Source organism: Oreochromis niloticus, linkage group LG11 (assembly GCF_001858045.2).
Source record: "Oreochromis niloticus isolate F11D_XX linkage group LG11, O_niloticus_UMD_NMBU, whole genome shotgun sequence".
In the NCBI taxonomy this organism is placed as follows: Eukaryota; Metazoa; Chordata; class Actinopteri; order Cichliformes; family Cichlidae; genus Oreochromis; species Oreochromis niloticus.
In genome coordinates, this window is record NC_031976.2 from 3,454,496 (window position 1) to 3,478,741 (window position 24,246).

General features: G+C 39.2%; 1 protein-coding gene across 11 annotated transcripts in view; it reads left to right on the forward strand.

The window, feature by feature from the left end:
* Nucleotides 1-24,246, forward strand: part of adgrb1a (adhesion G protein-coupled receptor B1a) — a 230,338-nt gene that overhangs the window by 200,047 nt on the left and 6,045 nt on the right. For 4 of the 11 annotated variants that reach the window (XM_025911382.1, XM_025911383.1, XM_025911390.1 and 1 more), the window contains 10 exons: nucleotides 2,129-2,214; nucleotides 4,118-4,177; nucleotides 4,566-4,586; nucleotides 9,314-9,412; nucleotides 14,076-14,247; nucleotides 15,470-15,565; nucleotides 16,335-16,374; nucleotides 20,214-20,875; nucleotides 22,906-22,941; nucleotides 23,082-23,240. In XM_025911382.1, coding sequence (XP_025767167.1) covers nucleotides 2,129-2,214; nucleotides 4,118-4,177; nucleotides 4,566-4,586; nucleotides 9,314-9,412; nucleotides 14,076-14,247; nucleotides 15,470-15,565; nucleotides 16,335-16,374; nucleotides 20,214-20,875; nucleotides 22,906-22,941; nucleotides 23,082-23,240 — 1,431 coding nt within the window. The remainder of the gene's footprint in view (nucleotides 1-2,128; nucleotides 2,215-4,117; nucleotides 4,178-4,565; nucleotides 4,587-9,313; nucleotides 9,413-14,075; nucleotides 14,248-15,469; nucleotides 15,566-16,334; nucleotides 16,375-20,213; nucleotides 20,876-22,905; nucleotides 22,942-23,081; nucleotides 23,241-24,246) is intronic. The other 7 variants (XM_025911386.1, XM_025911384.1, XM_025911392.1 and 4 more) reach the window with 7 other exon arrangements.

Sequence of the window (24,246 nt, forward strand, 5' to 3'; positions counted from 1 at the left end):
ACAGCTACCTCTTCTTCTCTCATTCTCTCCCCCTCCCTCTCCTGTTTCTACTTCAATCATGAAACTGATCAATGATCAGCTGATCAGCTTTTCTCTCTTGTTTGTTTATCGCCCACTTTGCGGCACAAAGAGGAAACCAATGGATGTCGCGTTAAACAACAGCAGCACGTTTAAGCTTGATCAGCTGTTGTTAGAATTTATTTAATATTACTTTCTAGTATCACCTGATGTTTGCTGGAGCCAGAGCTGTAAAAGCTGCTGGTCATGATATCGGTTTGGTTATCTGGTGAGAGGGAAACATGAAGATGAAACCAGGAGATGTCCTTACTGGATCATCAGAGCTGAACAGGTGATGGAGAAACAGGTTTACCTTTTAGGTGACATGAATGAGTTGAAGGGAAGTTATGAACTGTTTCTGAGAGACAAATAACACCAGGATGCTTTTCTATGTAGCTGACAGCTGGTAACTGTGCAGGGGCGGGTCTAGCAAAGCTTTGCCAGGGGTCCATGTAGGGCATTAACAGGGAAAGGGGGACACAAAGAAATACTTTTCTTTCTTATTCTCATTTAAAATGTTTCGGTTTTAAAAAAATAATTATCTGAGTCTTACAACAAACAATTGATAGATTGATACATATATACCATCAGAACAGTGTACATCACTGTCACAACAGTGTTTATTTTCATTCAAAGGCTTTATGATTTTTCCAATAATGGTGGGCCGGTCTCTAGTCAAAATCCCCGGGACGATTTTTTTGTCCCAGTCCAGCTCTGTATGCAGCTCATCTGCAGTCTGGTGTTACCTACATCTTCCTATTCAGAAGGCAGAATTTCTGAGTTCTGAGTACAATCGAAAGCACCACGACTGCAGTTTTTGTGTTGGATGTAAAAAGCAGGCTAGAATCAGCAGCGGTCAACGACGGTCCAGGCGTGGGATTTCTCTCGTGGAAATGTGCACATTATTTTTTCCTTTCTATTGGTAGGTGGCACAGTGCACTTGTGGCAAGTAAGCAAGCTAGAAGACTGGCAATCTTGCTGGGTATCCAGTTATGGAAGCAACACATTAACAAGAGAATTCTGAGTAAAACCGAAGTTACTTTCCCTAGTAACTAGTTACTTTGAAAGTAACCAGTAACTTGAAGTAACTGAGTTACTTTTGATAGAAGTAACTAGTAATGTAACTAAGTTACTAATTTAAAGTAACTTACCCAACACTGTTTATTTGTAAAAAATGTTTGGAATCATGTATGATTTTCGTTCCACTTCTCACGTGTACACCACTTTGTATTGGTCTTTCACATGGAATTCCAATCAAATTGATTCATGTTTGTGGCTGTAATGTGACAAAATGTGGAAAAGTTCAAGGGGGCCGAATACTTTTGCAAGCCACTGTATATATGTAGAATTCGTATAAGATGTTAAACTTCCAGCTTCTCACAGCTGTTGTTGTACTGACCTATATTAACCCCCATGTAGTGTTTGGCCCAAACCAGAATTAAATCACAGACAAACTTCGGCAGAAAGCACACTGCACTGACACAGTCCTTGTTTTGTTAATCAAATCTATTAGCTACAGTTTCGGTGATTCACTTCCCAATTTGCCTCTTCTCACCACAAGTGAACAGCTTGTTTGGGTGTCCTTATTTTCCACAAGCTGCTTCTATAATAAAGAGCTACTTCTGCAATATGCAGACACGCTGGAACACTATTGGAGCGGGTTTTACCAGAGAGTTTTATAGAGGGCGAATGTTCAAGGCAGTAAGACTGTATGAATTAAAAAACCACCACCTTTGATTTTGCAGAACTCACATTTTATGTATTTTTTTTTAGCGTACCATTTCCATTAAAAATAATGTCTGTGTTAGTTTTCTTTTAACATTCATTCTTCATTTTGTGACACTAATATTTGGCCTGGTACCATTTAGTATTTGCAATGCTAAGCCTACAGTAAGTACAGCTAATGTGCGATGTGACTAATTTACATGCATGCTGCTGCCATCGTCTCATTATGATGAACATCACCACCATTGCTTTCCATTACTGCCATCACCAGAGCAGTGCTGCATGCAATGAAAGTAATGAAAGTGTCTTTGCTGTGCTTTAATCTTGTACCTCTTCTCTTCGGCAGGTTAACATGGTTATTGGGATTCTCGTTTTTAACAAACTGGTGTCCAAAGACGGAATTACTGATATGAAACTAAAGGAGAGGGCGGGGTATGCCTTATACCACACATCCTTTTTACACAGTGACCTATAACCAGCCTCATTGCTCTAGGTAGTGGCTGAGACCGGTGCAAGAACAACATTTTTAATCCAAAGAAAATGAAGTAAAAGAAGATTCAGAAATCTGGCTGAATTCATGTTAAATGTACAAGCAAAAGAAAATATACTGTTTGTTTTCACACAAGTGTGAGTCACGTGAGACTGCAGACAGAAGACAAATAAAATGTGGAGGCTGTCTGGTTATTGGTCCTGCACAGACTGAGCAAGATAATGTCTCATTTCATTGCTTTCCTTTTAAGTTTCAAATGTGTCACATTTTCCTCCAGCTGCTCTTTCTTTGCAGGTGTTGCTCTTAATGTGAAGTTCTATAAACCCATCCATGTCTTTTTTTCACCCGTTTGGTTGTTTCTGGTAAAGGGAAGCAGGGCCTTTAAGCAGCGAGACCTCACTGTAAAGGGAAAGCTGGCTTGTTACGACTGGGGTTGTATTTCTAGACCTGGCCACAATTTCTGTTCGTGATAATGGCATTTTAATCAAAGTTTTGGAAAGCATAGAAATGTGAACAGTGAAGACAATTCAAGTCATTGAATGAACCCAATAAAACAATACATGGAAATCATAATATTGAATTTTATCTCCTTAGAACTTAATAGAATAACTTGAAATAACCTGCAGTCAGCTGAGACTGAAGAAGTCACTTGGATGAGTGATGAAACGTTTCTCCCACAAAACGCTATGTCCAGATGAACAGATTCAACTTTTGGAAACTTGAAATAGAGTCACGTCCTTTGAGGAAAGGTAGAACTTGGAGCAGTGGTTGCACCCTGCTATCATGATTAGCATTGATATAGCTTTTTATTTACAGGGATGAAGTGAAATGCCAAGCTTCTCAATTGCCAGAAATTCAAACTCAGTGGCAGTTTCCAACAATTCATGGGAGTTTTCCAGCTGCCAGAAAAGTTCATGGAAAACTGGTCTCATTTTTACATTTTGGTTATGGAAAAATACAGTGAGACGTGTTTCATTCATACTTTATGTATATATTGTTATCATTACTGATAAACCCCTTGGCCAAAGCAAAAGAAATGAAACCTAGTAGTAATAAACCATAAATGTGTTTCAAATTTACAATAACTTGAAGTAGTTATAGTATTTTTTTATTAATATTATTATTATTAGAATTAGTAGAATAAGCAGATAAATGCGGCTGATATTGTTTATAAAGACACAGGGCAGCATTTTGGGAAATATACTTTAGCATTTGTTGAGAAACCTTAGATTTGTGGACTACCAACATAAGGCAGGGAATTCTGGGAATCTGGGGGGGCAATACACCTTCCTTTACCTTTGACACTACCTGCTGGATAGTGAAGCCTGAAGCTACATACAGGAACATAGGTTTAACGTACTTTAGCATTTGCAACGTTTCTCTGACAAAGAGAATATGTTTTTCTTTTATATCCAGTCTAAACCAAACAAGCATGCTTTTCAGGATGCTAGACTCTTTCTTAATGCATCAGAGCCACAACCCAGGAAACTTGCTTTGAAAAATCTTGTTATGTATGTAAATGTTACAATTTAGTTTCTTTAAAAGATGTGAATACTTAAAAATTATATTTGCCTAGGTAGGGAGTGATGGCTAATGTCAGTAGACTGATGGTGTGGCTTCTAAAAATTGGTCAGAGCACAGAGCACACGTGTACCCTGCTGCCCTTTACCTTGCAGGCTGTTCTGTCCCCATTGGCCATGTTGGTGCATTCAGATGTTATTTTCTTTCTCTCTCTGAAAAAAATGTTTGCTTTCTTTAATGATCTCTCTGTTCAACTGTACTTGTTTTTATTCTGTCTGAAATGTCATGTTTGAGTTTGCACAGAATCCCCTCTCTCTCACTCAGGGCTCTCCAATCAGGGACACATCAGTCTCAGAAGCCCCCTCCCTTGTCATCAGTGATTGGGTAAAAAAAAATAACTGGCCATTCCACCCTCTCTGTAGTGTATGGTTTACCAGCCCTATCAATTGCCAAACCTGCAGAATCCTCTAGCAAGCTCCTCTGATTGGCTTACTATTATTTCCTGCCTATTCACCTCACTATTGATTTTCCAATTGATCCTGCCTCCCATTAGCTGGATAGAATAACACAGTGCCTTCGAGTCTCACAAATTCTGTAATGCTTTTTATAGAAATTGTCTTTTTTCCAATAACTCGTGCTAAATCCATAGCGGTAATATTAATCTTTTCTGTATGCTTGAATAGTATGAGAATGTGTGCGTGTACCAGGTTAAAATGGTTGTCAGGATTTTATCTCTGTTTTTGTATTCCGTAACTGATGGCGGAACGCATAGCCTGACTGACAGCATGAACTGGTGAGATTGTGCCTTGAATTTATTAGAACTTAATTGTGAATATAAATGTCAAAAATGAATATCTGACAACATCTGTTCAGAGTGATCGCTCAGGCTATTTTGCTAAGCTATTTAGTTGTGGCCTAACAAAATCACACAAGTAGAAGAAATTTCTGTTATTATTTCATGTTTAATTAAACTTGATAGCACAGACGTTTTTGACCTTGGAATGAGTCATTCTAATTTTAGTCTTGCTTGCTTTTATTGAGCTTTCATCAGCATGCTCCAAGACGTGGCTCATATTGTGTGTTTCCATACTTGCACTTTACTGTTTTGAGTGCATAAATACAGTCAGGCAAGTATGGCTACATGATGTGCACAACAAATACGGCAGTGTTACGCTTCTCTCCCTCAGTGGTTGTAGGTCATCAGAGATGAGAACCACGGGCACTGACAGTAGGCGTGTCGTGGTGTTTAGTGCTGTAACAGTTTTGCAGATGTTGACAAAATTAAGTGTTCAGTTTGAGAAAACCCTAACCTGTTGAAATTGAAGTACTATTCTATTATATTTCTGACTTACCGTGACTATCTTGAACCACAATAACATTCTTCATATATCCCAAATACTTACATGACAAGAGGTGGCACTAATTGTACGGGCACCATCTCAATAAAAAATTGGTTTTATGTCTTGTTTTTTTAAGGATAGCTATATTGACCAGAACTGGATAGGACAATCAAAAATCACATCATTTATTCATAAATAATTTTTTTTTCTATCTATTTTAATTTTTGGAGAAAAGATGGACGTAGCTAGTGTGACCTTGTGTGTCGGTTTCTGAACTTGCATTTTAGAGTTTCAAGATAAACATTTGTAATTTTGCCATCTTAGTATGAAAGAAACTTGATATTATGAGAAGTTGCAGGCCTGACTGAAATTGCTTGTTCATTGGCTAATCACTTGTGAGTGACAGGTTGTTAGCTAATGAGCAATAGCATGGCTAAACCTCCTTTTTCCATCATTTTTTATTTTGTATTATACAAATATGACTAAGACAATGAACTCGGGGCCAAAGTGTTTACAGAGATCAAGAAAGAAAGTCTTTTTTACCTGTTCATTACCAGGCTATAAAAGTGGTTGAATATTTTAGCATAAAGTCTATAGGAACTGCTTTATTCAAGGCTTTGTCCAGTGTACATGTCAAATCATACATTGCCAGATGATTTACTTTGTGAACTTTTCATTCTGTGACTCTGAAATTTGTAGTTCTTTGCTTGGTAGAGTAGAACAAAATAGTAAAGGATGTCTAATGTTCTAATCTCATTTCCATCACATGACTCTTCTCAAGTATCCAATCCAAAACATGTTTAATGAAGTTAATTAAATATGTAGAATGATTAATTGCACAGCAGGGTCCCCACCAAACAGGTCAGCCTGAACGTCAGATAGGCCTCGCCACTTTCCCCTGAAAATTAAAGGGTAATTCAATTAGAAAATTACAACAGACAAGAGAGGCCAAATCAAATGAGTGCTAGAACTCCTTTCCTCCTTAACGAACACTAAATGGTTTCAGTCATCAGGCCTGTATATTTACAGGTTGTAATACAGGGTTAATCGAACATTTAGCTTTGAGAGCCTACCATTTGCCCTGAAATCTTATAAAGTCTATAGACAAAGGTTTATGTTTGACCAAAGGATTACCTTCTACCTGATTAATGTAATATTTGTCTGTGAGCTGCACATTATTTATTTACTGAGCTTAATGCATGTCACCTCACCTGCCAAATGGCCACCTTTTGCCTCTCAATCCTTAAGACCAGGGAAATGGTGTATTTCACAAAGTGTTGATTGCTTTTTAATATCACTGCCTGCAGTGTACATTTAGTGCCTGTATTGCCCTTTAACTTGAAATTGAATTTCTTCCATTATGTGATTTTTAATCCTGGCATCCATAGGCTACAAAAATCGATTCCCTCAGCTCCTCCGCTCTAATTGTTGTTTAGCAGAAGGCCATATGGCAACAGATTAGTTTGTTATTACTTGTCAATATTGCAAGCATTGTAGTCAGTCTTTGTCTAACAACAGCAGCGGTGGGAGAGCTGTAAACAGAAGAATTTTGGGAGGAAAGTAAAGCGATGTATTTTCGTGGTGATCACACCTGCAAATTAACTAAATTTGTTTTGTTTATTTGTTTGCTTACTTTTTGAGTGCATAATTATAGAAATACATGTAGAGAGTCAAAATCTTTAAGTAGGGATGGGAATCGATAAGATTTTAGTGAGTCCGATTCCATTATCGATATCACAGATTGATTCACTTATGAGAGTCAGCACCATTGCTAAGCAAAAAAAAAACTTCATTCATGTAAATTAATTGCATGCTTCGGGTCAAAAGTTTGTGCATGTTTGCCATTTCTCTTCTTTATTGTGACCAGTGCTGTTGTCGTTACTCAACGTTACACAGAACACGTTCCTCAAAGTAATGCAGTACGTGACTTAATTATTCTCATGAAAAAATAATTCGTTATACTATGCGTTGCATTGCTTTCATGTTACTAAATAGCTGAAACACATGGTCTCATAATCACCGTTTAACAATATAAATCTGAGGCTACAACCCCACGCACTAACACAAATCCCTAATAAGGACACGCATCTCTAAGCTCTTTCTCATAGTAGAATACAAAGCTGACCGCACAAAGCAAAGATGACAACCAGCATAAAAAAGCGGTCACCAGTGATTCAGATTTTATGATTAGAAACATGAACAGGTAGAAAAGGAGGCTGCAGTCTGGCTGCTTGTTACCTGTTGATGTTAGGCTGTTGGGGTTCTTGGCTAGCTTAGCGTTAGCATGCTGTCTGTGCAGATGCTTTCAAAGAACTGACTGAAGAAGTCACTGATGAAACGTTTCTCCCGCTTAAAATGCTACATCCAGATGAATAGAGTCAACTTTTTGGGGAATTCCTTACCTGGATGATTGAGCATGCATCAAGGCAACTGAAGTTGTGTTAGCAGCATAATGCAGTTGGATGCAGTTTTCCACTTTACCATTTTGTCCTTTTGTGCAATAAAAATAAATGTCCATATCCATGCTCTAGACTGCGTCGCTATTTTGCTCCTCTGACACCTAAACTGAAATCAGCCAAAGAAATGATAAGCGGGATCAATAGGCAGGCATTTGACTACTGGGAACAAGGACCAGTTCTCGATTCCCATCCCTAGCTTTAAGTGAACTAATTAAAACAGAAATCCACCCAAACATCACGTTTGACCACCACTGGGTCCATTTGATACTTTTGAGAATAACTCTGGCACAAACAATGTGGAATCCCACTGAGAAATATCTACTTGCTGTAATGGAAATGTAAGACAGGCAGTGCTTCAATGATCCAGAAAATCAATGGTAAACATTTGGTATTGGTTTCAGAGCCCTGTATACACAATCATTTCTTTACTTGACACTGACAGTCAAGAGGCCAAACATTTGAGTCAAAAACAAGAGTTTTGTTTTTGACAAAACCTGCAGACAGACAAAGACTTTGGCGAACATCAAAACCTCTTAACATTCACCACCAAACCATTTAGGTTAGTACTTTCAGTAACTAAAAGATAACATTTTACATCAACGCTGTTTCATGCATTCTGTTATGAGAAATCCGTGTGTGCAAAGTGATGTGTTTTTAAGCCTAGCCCTGAACAGGTTTCCTCCAACTTGATGGAAATGGTCAACATACATGTGTAAGACTTGAAATCTTAGAACTGGATTTGGTATTTCTAAATACAAGGTCCAACTTGTTAAAGAACATTTAATCAGATACTAGTGGGGGTGTATGTATATATTTGTGCATCCAATTCTGTCTTTTTCAAGTATTAAAGATCTATGCTGTACAAATCATTCCACCCAGGAAAAAAAACATCTCAAAGAAATCATTAAATGCCCCAAATTACCATGGCATTCGTGCCAAATATAAGTAAGCTTACATGATACTTAAAGTTAGGATATGCTGATATCTCAACAAATTGCTGAGTGAGAACAACATTAGAGATATTTTCAGAGAGTCTCAGATAAAAGACTTTGAAGAAAATGTCACTATGTAAAAATGTGAAATAGACATGACTTTGGCTTGCATTAACTTTGTAGCTCTGATTTTGGCTGAGTGGCCATGAGAACAGAGACAGCTTCTTGTTGACTTAATACATTGTTACATACTGAATGCATTGATGACATGTAATCTTGACTCAGGGATTGTATGGAGCCAGGTGCGTTTGAGTGTGTCTGTGCATGTGTGTGAGAGAGAGAGAGTATCTTTGCATACAAGCTTGGCGTTTACTCAAAACCAAGCACAAAACCAGCACGTGATCATGGTCTGAGCAGCAGTGATGTCAGTCCTGTTCAGGATCGGGCATTTGACTGAAGCTTTATGGATTACAATAAGAGCGTGCTAGTGAGCGCCAGCTCCTTCAGGCCACCGACTGGTTATTTGTGAGGAAAATCAAACATTACATTTAATAGGAAATGCTCAATAATTGATCAATCTTTGCCCCACCTCCCCTGCCCCTCAGCCAAACACGGGTAAACCCAAAACCATCCATGTACCATAGCCCTGAGAGAGAGACTGTGCGAGAACACTGTGACTCACTGTGCGTGCGTGGCTGTATGTGTGCTCACGTGCATCTGTGCGAGTCTGTGTGCAAGTGCATCTGTATCTGTTTGTGTATGTTACAGCGTGTTAATTTGACTTTGCAGTCAGATGACAGTGCCACTGTACAATATGACGCTCAAATGTGCCAAGTGCGGAGTTATCTCTTCGGCTGACGTTTCCACCACAGCTACCAGTAACGCCATGTTAGTCCTGCTAATTATTTTTCCTTAACTCCTCTTACCTGTGTTCTCTCCTCTACCTTCCTTCTTCTCCCTCACTTGATTGGTTCTCTGTCCTTTATCCTTCTGTCATTTTTTTCTCCCTCGTGCACTAGCAGGGAGGATTTTGTTCTTGAGGGTTATGTGCTCTTACAAACTTGTGTTAGCAAACTTGTGTTAGCTGTACCCATGTAAATAGTTATGCACATGTGATCGATTGAATGAGAATGAGAAAGCGCGTGTGTGTGTTTGTCTAATAGGAGATAAAGAAGCAGATATTGAAGAGGTATTAGCATATACTTATATTTATTGTCTGCCTGTGTGGGTGGGCGGATGTGCCTTGCTTTCATCTGTAAGTTCTTAGGTTGACCATTATGTAACTATTGCTTGGGCAATAGTTTTCTGCTTTTAGAGACTGTGCTGATAGAATCTGATTAGAAAAAGGGAAGGTAGTTGTCGTCTTCTTTTTGCGGTATGTCTGTTACACTTTTCTAAAATCCAGAAATACGACCAATAACCACAGGCTTAAGGTAAACCCATTCTGCACATTTACAGCTCTATATTCTACATTTCTTGGACACTGCTACGTTTATAGATCAACACAATCCTCATCTATGTTATACTGGACCTTTGGGCCACCCTTTTGTCAGAAACAAGCTGGATTTGCTCCTCAGTTTTAAGCAAACTTTGTTCTAATTGGTTTGCTGCCCAGAGAAGGTTTGAACAGCTAGATATTGGGACAGAGACATTATATTAGTTAATAGCATATGTTCAGTACTCTGGTGGGATTAGCACTGAACTATTACCATACATTTGCACAGACCTGCCTATTCTGATTTTGAAACAAAGTCGTCCTCCTGAACCTTAAACAAAGCTAAGGAGGACATTTTTACTTCCTCAACCAGCTCCATTTGCATTTCCTGTAGTCTTAAAGACACAGTGCGTACTTCCAGCTTCTATGCTGAGCAGTTCTTGACTGGTTTTGCTTTATTCTACTCCTAACCACTTCTGTTGGGCTTGGGTTGTCAATTTGGAGGGCAGGTGATTAAATGCAGTACTTCATTTTCTTGATCGGAAAGTTCTTATAGAGCCCAAATGTGTATTTTTGCCTCTGTGCTGATTTTGAGATGCTTTACTTAAACTCGGGCCTGGGCTGTAATCACAGATACAGTGATTTGTCCATTAACATTTGACCAAAAAATCCCATGCTAACTGAAAATTATTCCATGTGACTACCTCCTTGAGCTGGTTATTATTATTATTATTACCAGCATTGTGTAAAGCTGCCATTGAGGCAAACAGTGTTTGCTTTTAGGATATTACAAATGACAGCCACTTGGTCACCAAAAGTCTCATAACTTCTTTGTGTAAATTATCACTGGATTGTTGTAGAGAAAAAAGTAAGCATTAGGTCTTAAGTAAAGCTGATAGTTTATATTCTATAAATATATTAACACAATAGCATAGTTATTTTTATAGAATGCAAAATCACATCATTAGTAATATTTAAAATATTATGTATTTGCTCTGAGCAAGCACTTGGTGACAGTGGGGAAGAAGAACTCTTTTAAAGTGTAAAGCGCCTTTGTGCAGACACTGACGTGGTACAGTGATGCTCGCAGGGTGGAAAAGTCTCTGCACAGTGGGACAAAACAAATGTGCGATATGCTTTTAGCAAAGCCCAGTTTATTACCAGAGGTGGAAATTAGCTATGCCTTTTCAGTTATTTATGGGTTTCCTATCATTGTACTTTGTTTTTGTTTTCTACATTCTAAATATGGATGCCAGATTTCATTTTGCAAAATATTAAGTTTAGAAAATATGAATGGCTGACCAAAAACACATTTGACAAATAGGGAATATTTTATCCTGAGATAAAATGATCATACTCAACATTTTAAATAAACCCACTGTGTGGCTAGTGAGAATTTAGATATGTGGTAAATAATGAAAATTACCAGAGACTTAATTCCACTCTTGTTCATGATTTGTAGTGATTGTGTAAAAATGAATTGATTAGTCATGAGTTGGAGGAAGTGTGCATCTGCCTTGCATGTTATTTTGTTGGTCACTGGCAAACCATTTAAGGGTAGAGGTCAGAGGTGACAAACGTACAGACATTGTGTACTTAAGTAGAAGTACAGATACCAGTGTTAAAAAAAACAAAAAAAAACTTAAGTAAAACCTGATTCAATTTCTTACTCTAGTAAAAGTGAAAACGTTCCAGCTCTGAAGTGTACTCAAAGTAAGAAAGTAAAAAGTAGCTCTTTGGAGGATGTTTCCACTAGCTCTTAGCAAAGTTAACTGAACCTTGTGCTATGTTAATGTAATAATAAAATAATATAAGTAGATGGGAATACAAACGTTATATTAGCCTGAATATTTATTAGAATTAAAATTCTAATAAATATTCTCATCTTGAATCAGATAAGCAGAACATGAGCAGAGAAAAAGAAGGGAAATAAAAATTGCTCTGTTTTCTGTTGCTTACATTAAACAGGAAATGAGTAGGGAAGAGGTTAAAGTGGGATTCAGCATGTGGGGGATGTTGAAATGGCTCAGCATGGGGAAGAATCATGACTCTTAATGTACAGGCTATGATCAGCTGTTCTAAACCCATCACAGTACAGCAAACTAAGCTGTTTATCCTGCACTAACCTGCAGAGGACTTTCATGCAACCTTTAAATGAAAGAGTGACACTTGTTTTGCAGCATGTTTCACAATGTGAAAAAACATATTGTCACATGTACAGGCCCAGTATTTGATTTAAAAACACAAGGACTTACATGTAAGCTTTAAATTTCTAATTTGTCAAATGCCACTGAGCAGTCTCTACTTTTACATCTAACCTCTTAGCTCTCTTTCTTTTCTCTCCCTGTGAAATACAGCAGCTGGACCTTTAACTAGCAACACACTGTGAGATAAACTGCACACAAACAGCTTGTTTTTTATCTGATGTTTGTTTAGCTAATAGAAACGTTGAATTTGGAGTTACCTGCCACAACATTTTACTGCCTTTATGCTTGCTCATCTTGGCTAGCTAGATGCTGATGTAGCTTGCTAGCCGGTGTTGTGGTAAAAAGGAAGGCGAACCTCCCAACTTTAACCCCTCACTATGGCACACAGTTTTGCCTCTTTCATCTCTTTTTAGGCGTCGTACCCTGGTGATTAAGACGCGAACAGGACTGCCTTTAATAATTTGTTTGATGTGTGAAGGCCTGCAGTAATGTGAAACATTAGCTCGCCTCAAATGCGTTAAAGCAAAAGTAACAAGTCTATTCAATTTTATTTATACAGCACCAAATCACAACAACAGTTGCCTCAAGGTGCTTTACATTGTAACGTTGACCGTACAATAATACTGTTTTGAAACTGTAAGGAGTGGAAAGTGTAGATATTTGTTTAAAATGTAGGGTGTAAAAGTAAAAATCTGTCAGAAAAAAAACCTACTGAGTTGCATTTCAGCCACATGCTAACAAAACATAGTTTCGCAAGCTAGAAGATTTAATCTTTCAAATAACTCATTTTGCTCTAGTTTTTCTGGTATAGGACATTTGGTATGCCAAAGGTGTAAATATTACACCCTAACCAGATCTACCAGGTGGCTATGGAAGAGATTAGCTAGTGGTATTAACTGCAGCGAAATCAGGTCTTTATTTTTTTAATCCATGTTAATACGTCTATTTAAAATAAGTCTCACACACATTGTACAATATTAATCAATAATCAATACCAGAACAAGTTGAAAAGATTTTTTTATTTTTCATATTCAGTAATGTTCACTGTAAGCTCAGTCTCTGGATATCAATTGAATCTGAAAGACCTACAATATATGAAGCATTGTTGACAACAGCTTAAAACGAATTAAAAAAGAGAGCAAAGAGAAAGTGGGTGTGAATTGCAACTTGGAGCAGACGTTTAGTTTAGTCTGACTTAGTCTTCAGTGCTTTTTTTTCCACCCCTGGGATAGTTTGTAATAAAAAGTTAACCTGCTGATTATCTTCATTTGGGGGATCTGAATGAAAGACTGTTTCACCACATTCACTGTGGGTACAGTCGTTCCCAGTAGTTATTGTGCTAGTTTATTATCAGTATTTACATTAGAAAAATGGAAGGAGTCAGGGGATGACACTTCTTCAGACTCTCTCTCTCTTTCTGTGTCTGTCCTCCTCTGCTCTGCCTCTGTTGTTTGTCTGCATTCTGTTTCAGCCTCATTACACTTGTTTTTCCCCACTGCTCACCTCCCTCCCTCTCTTTCCTGTGGCACTAGATCCTTTATGGTTTGACTGAATCATCTTAAACATACATGCATGTAATATATGTGAGTTAAAAAACATATATATCAGCATATAATGGATGTATGTTTTTGTTTGCATTGGTAACATAATTATTTGTTTGGTGTTCTGTATTAGTGCATGTTTAGAGTTGTAGGCTAACGCTAACAGGGTGAACAGGTCCAGTTGAGCAAAAGAAATCAGTTTAACCTTGTTTGTGTGTGTGTGTGTGTGTGTGTTATAGGCATTGACTGTAAAATCGGCTAATAGTTCTAACTATCTTAGAATGCAATGGCTAGGAATCACTGTGGTCCTGCCTTCACAAAGTTTGGGTTGTACTGTTCTTGACTACAGTTCCCCTCCCATTCTGTAGGGCGTCACTGTGGAGCTCCTGTGTGGTATTGCCACTCTTGGCTCTCACGTGGATGTCAGCTGTCCTGGCCATCACCGACCGACGTTCTGCGCTCTTCCAGATCCTTTTTGCTGTGTTTGATTCACTGGAAGGCTTTGTCATTGTCATGGTTCACTGCATCCTTCGCAGAGAGGTATATTATAGGAACTCTACCCTATTGTTTTGTTTGTAGCTGTGCGTCCTGTCTAGCACTTCCAGCTGAGATTCTTTGCTGACTACTACCACTGGGGGTGACATATTATTTTAATAGTATGTTGATCTACAGCAAGATACCGTATTATACAATTCTGGATGGCACCTCAGTCAGGCGTGATAATACTCTTCAAGTCCACTAGGGTCTACTTGAGTCTCATTGACTTAAATTTTGTCATTGGATAGTGAGCATTTAAGAGATGTGACCATGCTAGTTCCGAAAGATGAATTTAGATTATTTAACAAGACATGAACTCAAAAATGTTGGTTCCGACTCATTTAGAGTAAAGCGTCATTCGCTTTTATACAAATGTATATATGAAATGTGTAAAAAATTATCCCTTTCATAATAAAAGCAGGGAAGTTATATTGTCATTTCCCACAAAATTGCAAAACCTGTAAGGCATCTCTCATGGGGATTTTATCAAAGAGTGTTTGATAGCTGAAATGTGACAAACTGTATGATGTATACTTTATTATCTGGGAATCCTAAACTGACCCTACATAAGCCAATGTGGAGTCAGATCCGCTCTAGCCTGTCATGTTTATTCATTAAAAGCCTCTGCACAGTACTGTATATGTTTAAAAGACAAAAGTTTTAGGCAGGTGAGAAAAAATGGTGTAAACAAAGAATGCTTTCAAAAATGGAAGTGTTTATCATTAGTTTTCATCAATCAACAAAATGCAGTGAGTGAACAAGAGAGAAATCTAAATCAAATTGATATTTGGGATGACTTCTTCTAGGCACACTTACACACAGTTTTTGAAGGAACTCAGCTCGTGGTTGTTCCAAACATCTTGGAGAACTAACCACAGATCTTCTGTGGATGTAGGCTTCCTCACATCCTTCTGTTTCTTCATGTAATCCCAGACACACTCGATGATGTTGAGATCAGGGCTGTGTGTGCCGTACCATCACTTCCAGTACTTCTTGTTCTTCTTTACGCTAAAGATAGTTGTTAATGACTTTGGCTGTATGTTTGGGGTCGTCGTCCTGCTGCAGAATACATTTGGAGCCAATAAACAATCATTTATATTTCTGAAAGCATTCTTTGTTTACAGCATTTTTTTCCACACCTCCCTAAAACTTTTGCACAGGACTGTATGTCCTATTACTCTATCTGTATTAAGATCGTGATCTATGCTCTGATGTTTTGCCTCAGGTTCAGGAGGCAGTGAAGTGTCGTGTGGTGGACCGACAAGAAGACACCAATGGAGATTCAGGAGGATCATTTCAGAATGGCCATGCTCAGCTAATGGTATGAAGAGCTAAAATTTGGAGAAATCTGATATGATGTGAGATAATATTTAAAGGAACCAACTCTATGGAATAATAAAGCCCAAAAAGGGGTACGCACTTTTTGCTCCATTGTTGAAATTTTGACTTCTAAGCAGCTTGAAAAGGTTCAAGACCTATGTCCTCCAAATTCTGATCTTCTAATCTCAGAGCACGAGAGAACTAAAGCATACGTTTAATTTTATGGAAAATATACATATATATTTTTTCTTAAATTCTACTCCTGAAAATATTTATAAAAACCCCCCAGGATAACTAACCTAAAAGAAAAATGTTAAAAATAATGAAGTCAAAGCATTTTTTCGGAAATGGCATCGTGTTAGAATCATGATTAGAACAAAACAGTTTAGGAAGAGGTCAGAGTGACTTACAAGAAGAAATTCTACAAAACCCAAAGTTCTTTGTCTTCAGCTTGTATCCAGATAAAAAAAATTATAATAAAACTGATTATTAATTAATCTAAGTTTTGTTCATTAGTCTTTATTTTCTCAATGTTTATCTGCCTTTGCTTTAAAAATATACCATCACATTGACTTGATAGCTAAAAGTTAGTGTGCATGTGCCCTGAGCAGGTATTCCATTGATTGATGCAGGCTGGACCATTTCCCTGGTGTCTTTTCCCTGTTTCCTGTCTTCACTGCAGTCGCCAAATAAAGGCTTAACCCCCCCCCATATGATATTTTTCCCACGTCTCCACACTTAATCTAATATTTATTGTTTTCTGTCCTCAGACTGACTTTGAGAAAGATGTGGATATGGCTTGCAGATCAGGTAAGCTCCAGGTTGAGCGTGTTTGAGTTTGTGTGTTTGCATTTGATTTGACTTTGGGGACTGCTTCTCAGATGCTACAGATGTCTCTTTGTGCCTCCTTCTCTGTATTTTGACTGCGTCAAATTCCTTGTTGTTGTTGGAACAGATGTGATCCGTGTTCCCTCTTATTTTTGCGCTTGTGCCGTACAGTCAACATCACAGCAGCCTCCCTACGCCAAGGAGCTGTTTTGACAAGAGATACAGCACATCACTGCTGCATAACTCAGTTCGTCCCAGGCTGACGGGAGTGGGATGAATGTGTGCTGAGCAGTTATATGCAGATAAATATGGCTGTCTGAGCCTCTCCTACACTGATGCTGTGTAATTAAGTCCCTCCCAACAGTGCTGCATCAGATACTGGTTGATGCTCTAAAATCCACTGGGAGTGAAAATCTGATTACCTCTTGAGACAGGATATCAAGAAAAGTGTCTGGAAGAGAAAAGCTATTCAGAAGCAGACAGGCTCAAGCAAGGGAAGACAGAAAAGAGCAGAGAGAGATGAGAGATGTTTATTGTTTGTCAAGAGGGAGCAGGAACAGCAGAAAACGATCAGTGGATGTTTAGTACGGAGTGTTGTCTGATGTTGTTCAGCAACCTCGACGTGGTGCGGGATATGTTTGCTGCCATATGCCAAGAGCTGTTATTGTGAAAAGCTTGGGCCACAAGGTCATGCCGTACCCAGCTGAATGTTACATTACTCATGTCAAAACTGGTTACAACATTTTGCTGCAGGAAGCATTTTCCAATGAAAATCTAGTGAAGAAATTCCAGGACTTTACACCTGAAATGGACACAGAGGTCTGGAGGTTTTTTGTGCAGTAAAGCAATACCTTTTAGAAGACAAGAGCATATTGAAAGAACTGCAAATAACTTGTATGTCCTCACATGGAGAAAAAATACTATACTGTGTGGCTTTGTTTGACTTTCTTCACTCCAGTTCTCTCGCTCCAGGATTTCTGGATGTGTTTAGCAGTTATTCAGTGTAGTAATACTGGCAAAACTGAATTCATAGGCCAGGACTTTATGTGGACAGACAACACAGGTATTTTTGACAAGTCATCAACAATACTCGATCCCCTTCTGCTCCAGTCTGCACGCCAAATGTCCTTGGGCAAGATACTAACCCCAAGTTGCTCTCCGATGCATCCATCGGAGTATGAATGTGTGCAAATGTTAGATAGAAGAGCATAGAAAAAAGTTGTTTGAATGGCTGTGTAAAGCGCCTTGAGTGCTCATGGAGTTTAAAAGCTCTATGTAAGACCAGTCCATTTACAAGTCACTGTAGCAGTATTCTTTCTTTTGTCTTTAGTGTCATCCACAATCGAAAAAATCCCATCACTCTTAGTTTGGAAGTTTATTAGTTGCTAACCTTGTCCTTCCATCTTGTATTTTTCCTACCAGCTGGGGGGCTGGCCGGGATATAACTTTCTGCTTCCCCAGAGAGAATCTGTCAGCACTGGAGGTTTTTTTTGTTTGTTTTGTTTTTTCTCTTTGCTCTGGTGACCCACTGTGATCACAGCCTGCAGCAGTTAGAGATCAGGTTCAGGTGCTCAACCAGAGCAAGGTGTGTTGCTCTGAAATGCAGTGCAGCAGTAAAATAAGAGACTCATCCAGGATTGTATTGGTTGTAGGACGTAGGGGGAAGAATCTTATAATTTCAGTGATTTAATAATTGATTTATAAAATTCAATTCAATTCAATTCAATTCAATTCAATTTTATTTATATAGCGCCAAATCACAACAAAAGTCGCCTCAAGGCGCTTTATATTGTACAATAGATCGCACAATAATAAATACAGAGAAAACCCCAACAATCATATCATATGACCCCCTATGAGCAAGCACTTTGGCGACAGTGGGAAGGAAAAACTCCCTTTTAACAGGAAGAAACCTCCGGCAGAACCAGGCTCAGGGAGGGGCGGCCATCTGCTGCGACCGGTTGGGGTGAAGAAGGAAAACAGGATGAAAGACATGCTGTGGAAGAGAGACAGAAATTAATAACAGATATGATTCGATGCAGAGAGGTCTATTAACACATAGTGAGTGGCTGGAAAGGAAAAACTCAATGCATCATGGGAATCCCCGGCAGCCTACGTCTATTGCAGCATAACTAAGGGAGGATTCAGGGTCACCTGGTCCAGCCCTAACTATATGCTTTAGCAAAAAGGAAAGTTTTAAGCCTAATCTTGAAAGTAGAGATAGTGTCTGTCTCCCGAATCCAAACTGGAAGCTGGTTCCACAGAAGAGGGGCCTGAAAACTGAAGGCTCTCCCTCCCATTCTACTTTTAAATACTCTAGGAACAACAAGTAGGCCTGCAGAGCGAGAGCGAAGTGCTCTAATAGGGTGATATGGTACCACAAGGTCATTAAGATAAGATGGGGCCTGATTATTTAAGACCTTGTATGTGAGGAGCAGGATTTTGAATTCAATTCTGGATTTAACAGGAAGCCAATGAAGGGAAGCCAAAACAGGAGAAATATGCTCTCTCTTTCTAGTCCCTGTCAGTACTCTTGCTGCAGCATTTTGGATTAGCTGAAGACTTTTCAGGGAGTTTTTAGGACATCCTGATAATAAAGAATTACAGTAGTCCAGCCTGGAAGTAATAAAGGCATGAACTAGTTTTTCAGCGTCACTCTGAGACAGGATATTTCTAATTTTAGAGATGTTGCGCAAATGGAAGAAAGCAGTCTTACATATTTGTTTAATATGTGCGTTAAAGGACATGTCCTGGTCAAAAATGACTCCAAGGTTCCTCACAGTGTTACTGGAGGCCAAGGTAATGCCATCCAGAGTAAGAATCTGGTTAGATACCATATTTCTAAGATTTTCAGGGCCGAGTACAATAACCTCAGTTTTATCTGAATTAAGAAGCAGAAAGTTAGCGGCCATCCAGGTCTTTATGTCTTTAAGACATTCCTGCAGTTTAACTAATTGGTGTGTGTTACCTGGCTTCATGGATAGATAGAGCTGCGTGTCATCTGCATAGCAGTGAAAATTTATGCTATGTCTTCTAATGATGCTGCCTAAGGGAAGCATGTATAATGTAAATAGAATTGGTCCTAGCACTGAACCCTGTGGAACACCATAATTGACCTTAGTGTGTGAAGAGGACTCTCCATTTACTTGAACAAATTGGAGTCTATTAGATAGATATGATACAAACCACTGCAGCGCAGTACCTGTAATACCTACAGCATGTTCTAATCGCTCTAATAGGATATTATGATCAACAGTATCAAACGCAGCACTGAGGTCTAGCAGGACAAGCACAGAGATGAGTCCACTGTCAGAGGCCATAAGAAGATCATTTGTAACCTTCACTAAAGCTGTTTCTGTGCTGTGATGAGCTCTGAAACCTGACTGAAACTCTTCAAATAAGCCATTCCTCTGCAGATGATCTGTTAGCTGTTTGACAACTACTCTTTCAAGGATTTTTGATATAAAAGGAAGGTTGGAGATTGGCCTGTAATTAGCTAAGACTGCTGGGTCTAGAGATAGCTTTTTAAGTAAAGGTTTAACTACAGCCAGCTTGAAGGCCTGTGGTACATAGCCGATTATTAGAGATAGGTTGATCATACTTAAGATCGAAGAATTAATTAATGGCAGGACTTCTTTGAGCAGTTTTGTAGGAATGGGGTCTAAAAGACACGTTGATGGTTTGGAGGAATCTCCTTGTTTTACACAGTGCAAAAGTAATGCGTTTATTACTTACACACATTCCGCTGCTGTTTCTTCCCTGGATTCCCAGGTGGAGAAATTGCATCTCACACAGCTTTTCTCTCTTTCTGGTCTCTTTAGGCACCATGAAGCGCTCATCCCTCCAGGGGGAAGAGAAGGCCTCCTCTGGAACCCTCACTCTTCAAAAAGGTTCTAATTTTAACACCATGCCGGCCAGCATGGCCAAGGTTCACCTCCAGAATGTGGCCGACTATACGAGCCACACTTTGACGATGCGGAGGGAGAAAGGCGCCACAAAAGGAATCAGTACCGAGCTGCCGGGTGCCAAATCCATCTACATCTGCGACGGCGAACTCTTCAAGCAGCTGGATGGAGATCTGCCTCGAGGGAACGGTGAAGGCAGCAGCTCTGAGGGGGCTGGCAAAGGCCCAGGGTATGTCATTCTACCGACAAACAATACGGGCACCCTGAAACCGTCCAAGGGGAAAGAGGAGCAGGCAGCCAAGTATAACATCAGCATTGAGCAGCTGCCTCAGACCAGGCTCATCCACCTGGCTAACCCTGCCAGTGGAGAGCCAGTGCCTGGCTTTGGGCTGAAGAGCCTGCCTGCTGACCAGGTCAGTGTGTCATGCTCTGACAGAGACTCACCTGCGCACAACCTGCAGAACGTGCCCAGAGACTCCAAGGTGACCAACAACATGTGTGACGGAGGAGAGTCTGGAAATTCTGGAGTGGTGTCCAAGAGTGAGACTGTCTCCACACTGTCCATGAGCTCGCTGGAGGTAAGACGGAAAAACCTCTTACTGTATTGCATTATCAGCCTCATACTTCATATTTAACATAATACATGCATGTTGAGTTGTGCTTTGTGCTTATCATAAATTCTCAAATGAACAACCAGATGTAGGCTGTATCAGAGACTGGCATTTTATTATGATTATTTGGTGAATGCTCACATATTTGAGTGAGTTTTCTAATCTGCTATATGATTTTCTATTGATAGTTTCAATAATATGAATTTAACAATCAAACAATTTTGCTATTTTCTCAGTAAAAGCAGAATTCTGTTTATTCCCATCAGAATAACAACAGTGAGACAAGCCACTCTCTTCTTTTCAAGTGAAGCATTTGCCATTTTGTCTACCACTGCTAGGTTTCTGTCAATACATCTCTGCAAGGCCTTCGAGTACTGTAGCTCATACACAAAAATCCCTTTCTTTTCTGGAAGGGTTGTAATGTGAAACAGCCCCAGGACATGGGGACTTTTTGTAAACAGCTCTAGAGAAAAAAACATAAAAACACATTTGGAATGAATTATTGAGAGTGCTTCTCAAACAGCAGGGTGGTGGATACATGACTTCGTTGTTGCTTTGATGGGTTTAGTGATGTGGAAATGGACATCATGCAGAATTTATCATGTGTGATATTATAATTCTCAAGTCTCAATGTTCTTTTACTGCCTGTTTGAGAATTTAGGGTTGCATCACTGTGGTGAATGTCACTTTCATTTTTATCACATCGATTTATTATAACTTTCTCACTAAAGGGCTATCAAACTCTAAAGTAGCTGTAGCTTTTTGCTATTAGCGAATGACGCCAAACATTCTGACTGCTACACTACTGTGTTATTTTCCATGGGCTGCAGCCATTCATATAGAAAAATTAGGAAACCAGTGACATTTTTTGTATTTGCTTTCTGGAATCAATTACGTGGCATGGTGCGTGCCGCGTGTGGTGATGTATGACCACTACAGCATCAGTTGAGGAAATTTTAAAAAAGCTATGATCGAGTTAGGAGGATCGCGTAGGGGCAAAAAGGAAAGATTTTGAATTTAAAGAAAAACTTTGCTGCAGCAAAACTTGGCTTTGTTTGTATACGTTGTTGTCTGTAGTCCAAGTTTCAGGCTGGTAGTTTTTGCTTAATCTTTCTGAGACAAAGCTAAAACTCAGACAGTACGTTCTCCCAAAATTTAAACAAAGGGATCCTGATCCACCTAAAAAAGGAGGTCAGAAGGCTCTCTGGATTCCAGCTTTTCAGTAAAATGTGTTGCCAACAAACAGAAGAGGGACACTGGTTTGTGTAGTCCTTCAGCTGCATCTCACAATCCAACAGAAAATTGTTGTCCTTTTCCGTGAGCTTCACCACTTCAGCTTCAATGAAATTGGGCTGTGTAGTTTTTGTGTAAATTTGCTTGCAAACAGATGGCCAGCATTGATTCTTCTTGTCTTGGTGGACTAATAAAAAACAACATTAATTAGGTCTCCACAGAGATGCACCGTCCCACATATCTGTCAGTGCCATTATAATCTCCAATTCACATCAGAAGAAGTATCTCAGCATTTTGTGACCCTTGTGATGGCGGCATCTTTGAAAAGGTTAGTTTTCATAGAGCTCCTACTGCAGACAGAAGTGGCGGGATAAGATCACCACAGAGCAGTCAGGCATCTGCTTGCTGGTGTCTTTTCACTTGGGGGTAAAACACACTTCTATAATTTGGTGCGAGACGGCAGCTGCCACGGCAACCAGGCAGCCTGAAGGTCAGGTCTTCCTTTACCACTCTGTGACTGAGGAACGAAAGGTCATTCGGTCACAATCTGTTTACTGCAAACTTGTGCCAGCAGGATCAAAATGACCAGCAGCAAACCTCATTTCCTCCCTCATGACTCACTGCTCTTCTCTGAGTCCCAAAGACGCCCTTTACTAACTACCTCGTGTTCACATACGCAGTAAAACTCCTGAGAAACACTTGCTACTCGAAAAACACACAATATCAAGACACATCTTTAATCTCTTTGTCTCATCTCCCTCCAGAGACGAAAATCACGCTATGCAGAGCTTGACTTTGAGGTAATTTTTAGTCTCTTTGATTCCTACAGAGCTGTTTAGACTTCAAAGCACAACATTTTTGCATACATTTATTTTAAAAGTAGGAGTGATGGTCGCCTGTGCTGTTTACTTTGTACATAACGTGCAATGTCCCTGTGTAGAAAATAATGCACACCCGGAAACGCCACCAGGACATGTTTCAGGACCTGAACAGGAAGATTCACAGTGCAGACAAGGATAGAGAATCTCCACCTGTTGACGCCAAAGCTACCAAAAGATGGAGTGTGTCCTCTGCCAGCAGCGACAAGACCAACATGAGTGTAAAGAGTTTAAATTTATTCTGTTCTGCCCCTTCCCTCCCTAATATCTATTGTTCCCCTTTCCTTCTATAATTAACAAAAATTACCACACTTGCTTGTTGATTTGTAAGTGCAGCCATTTTCAAAATTGTCATTTTTTTCTATTGCAGGGGTGTGCTACTAATTTTCCCAAAGGAGCCACATGAGAAATTGGGAGGGCCACTCCAATAAGTTTAAAAAGAGGTCAAATGATTAATGTGCTGTACTGAATTCAGATTATTGGTTTCTCATGTGGATGGACCCTTGGGAAATTCACTGCACACCCCTGTTACAATGTTAACTTATGCATAGGCATTATTTGTGTATGGCCATATAATCTCCAACTACAAACTGAACCAGATACACATAATATTGCCCAATTCAGATACTTCCGAGATAAATATCTATGTCGTACACTGTGTAAACTAGGTGCTTAATTGTGTTGTGCATAAGTTTAAACTAATGAGCGCGGCAATTAGTTCACTTAACAAAAATTGACACAGGATTTGACACTGATTGTCTTGTTACCTGTGGAATTTGCAAATTGTTGAGTCTCTGACTGCATAGACAATTTAACAACAATAACATAAAATTATAACACCAAATGTTGCACCAAGCTACCTAGATAGCAGCGTTTGAATGAATCCTCCTTCTACTAGCTGAAAATTCTTTGGTGTTTTCTCTGTTTTTGCTCCTTGGCCAAGATGGCAGCCGCTAAGGAGGAGACATGTTCCTGTTTTTAAGTATACCAGTTGTGCTCATAAAAGTCGTAGATGTCCATGCGAACAAAATACTGAATTTTAGTATGTATGTTTTTTTTAGATGCAGCATCTCTTTCCAAGCAGTCAGTTTAATATGTAAATATTTGTGACAGAAATAGAATTATAAAATTGAAATTGATGCCATGAAACTGAAATATATGTACCACATCAAATTTCTGGTAGTAAATGTAGCTTAGATATAGATTCTGAAAATAAGAACAAAAATA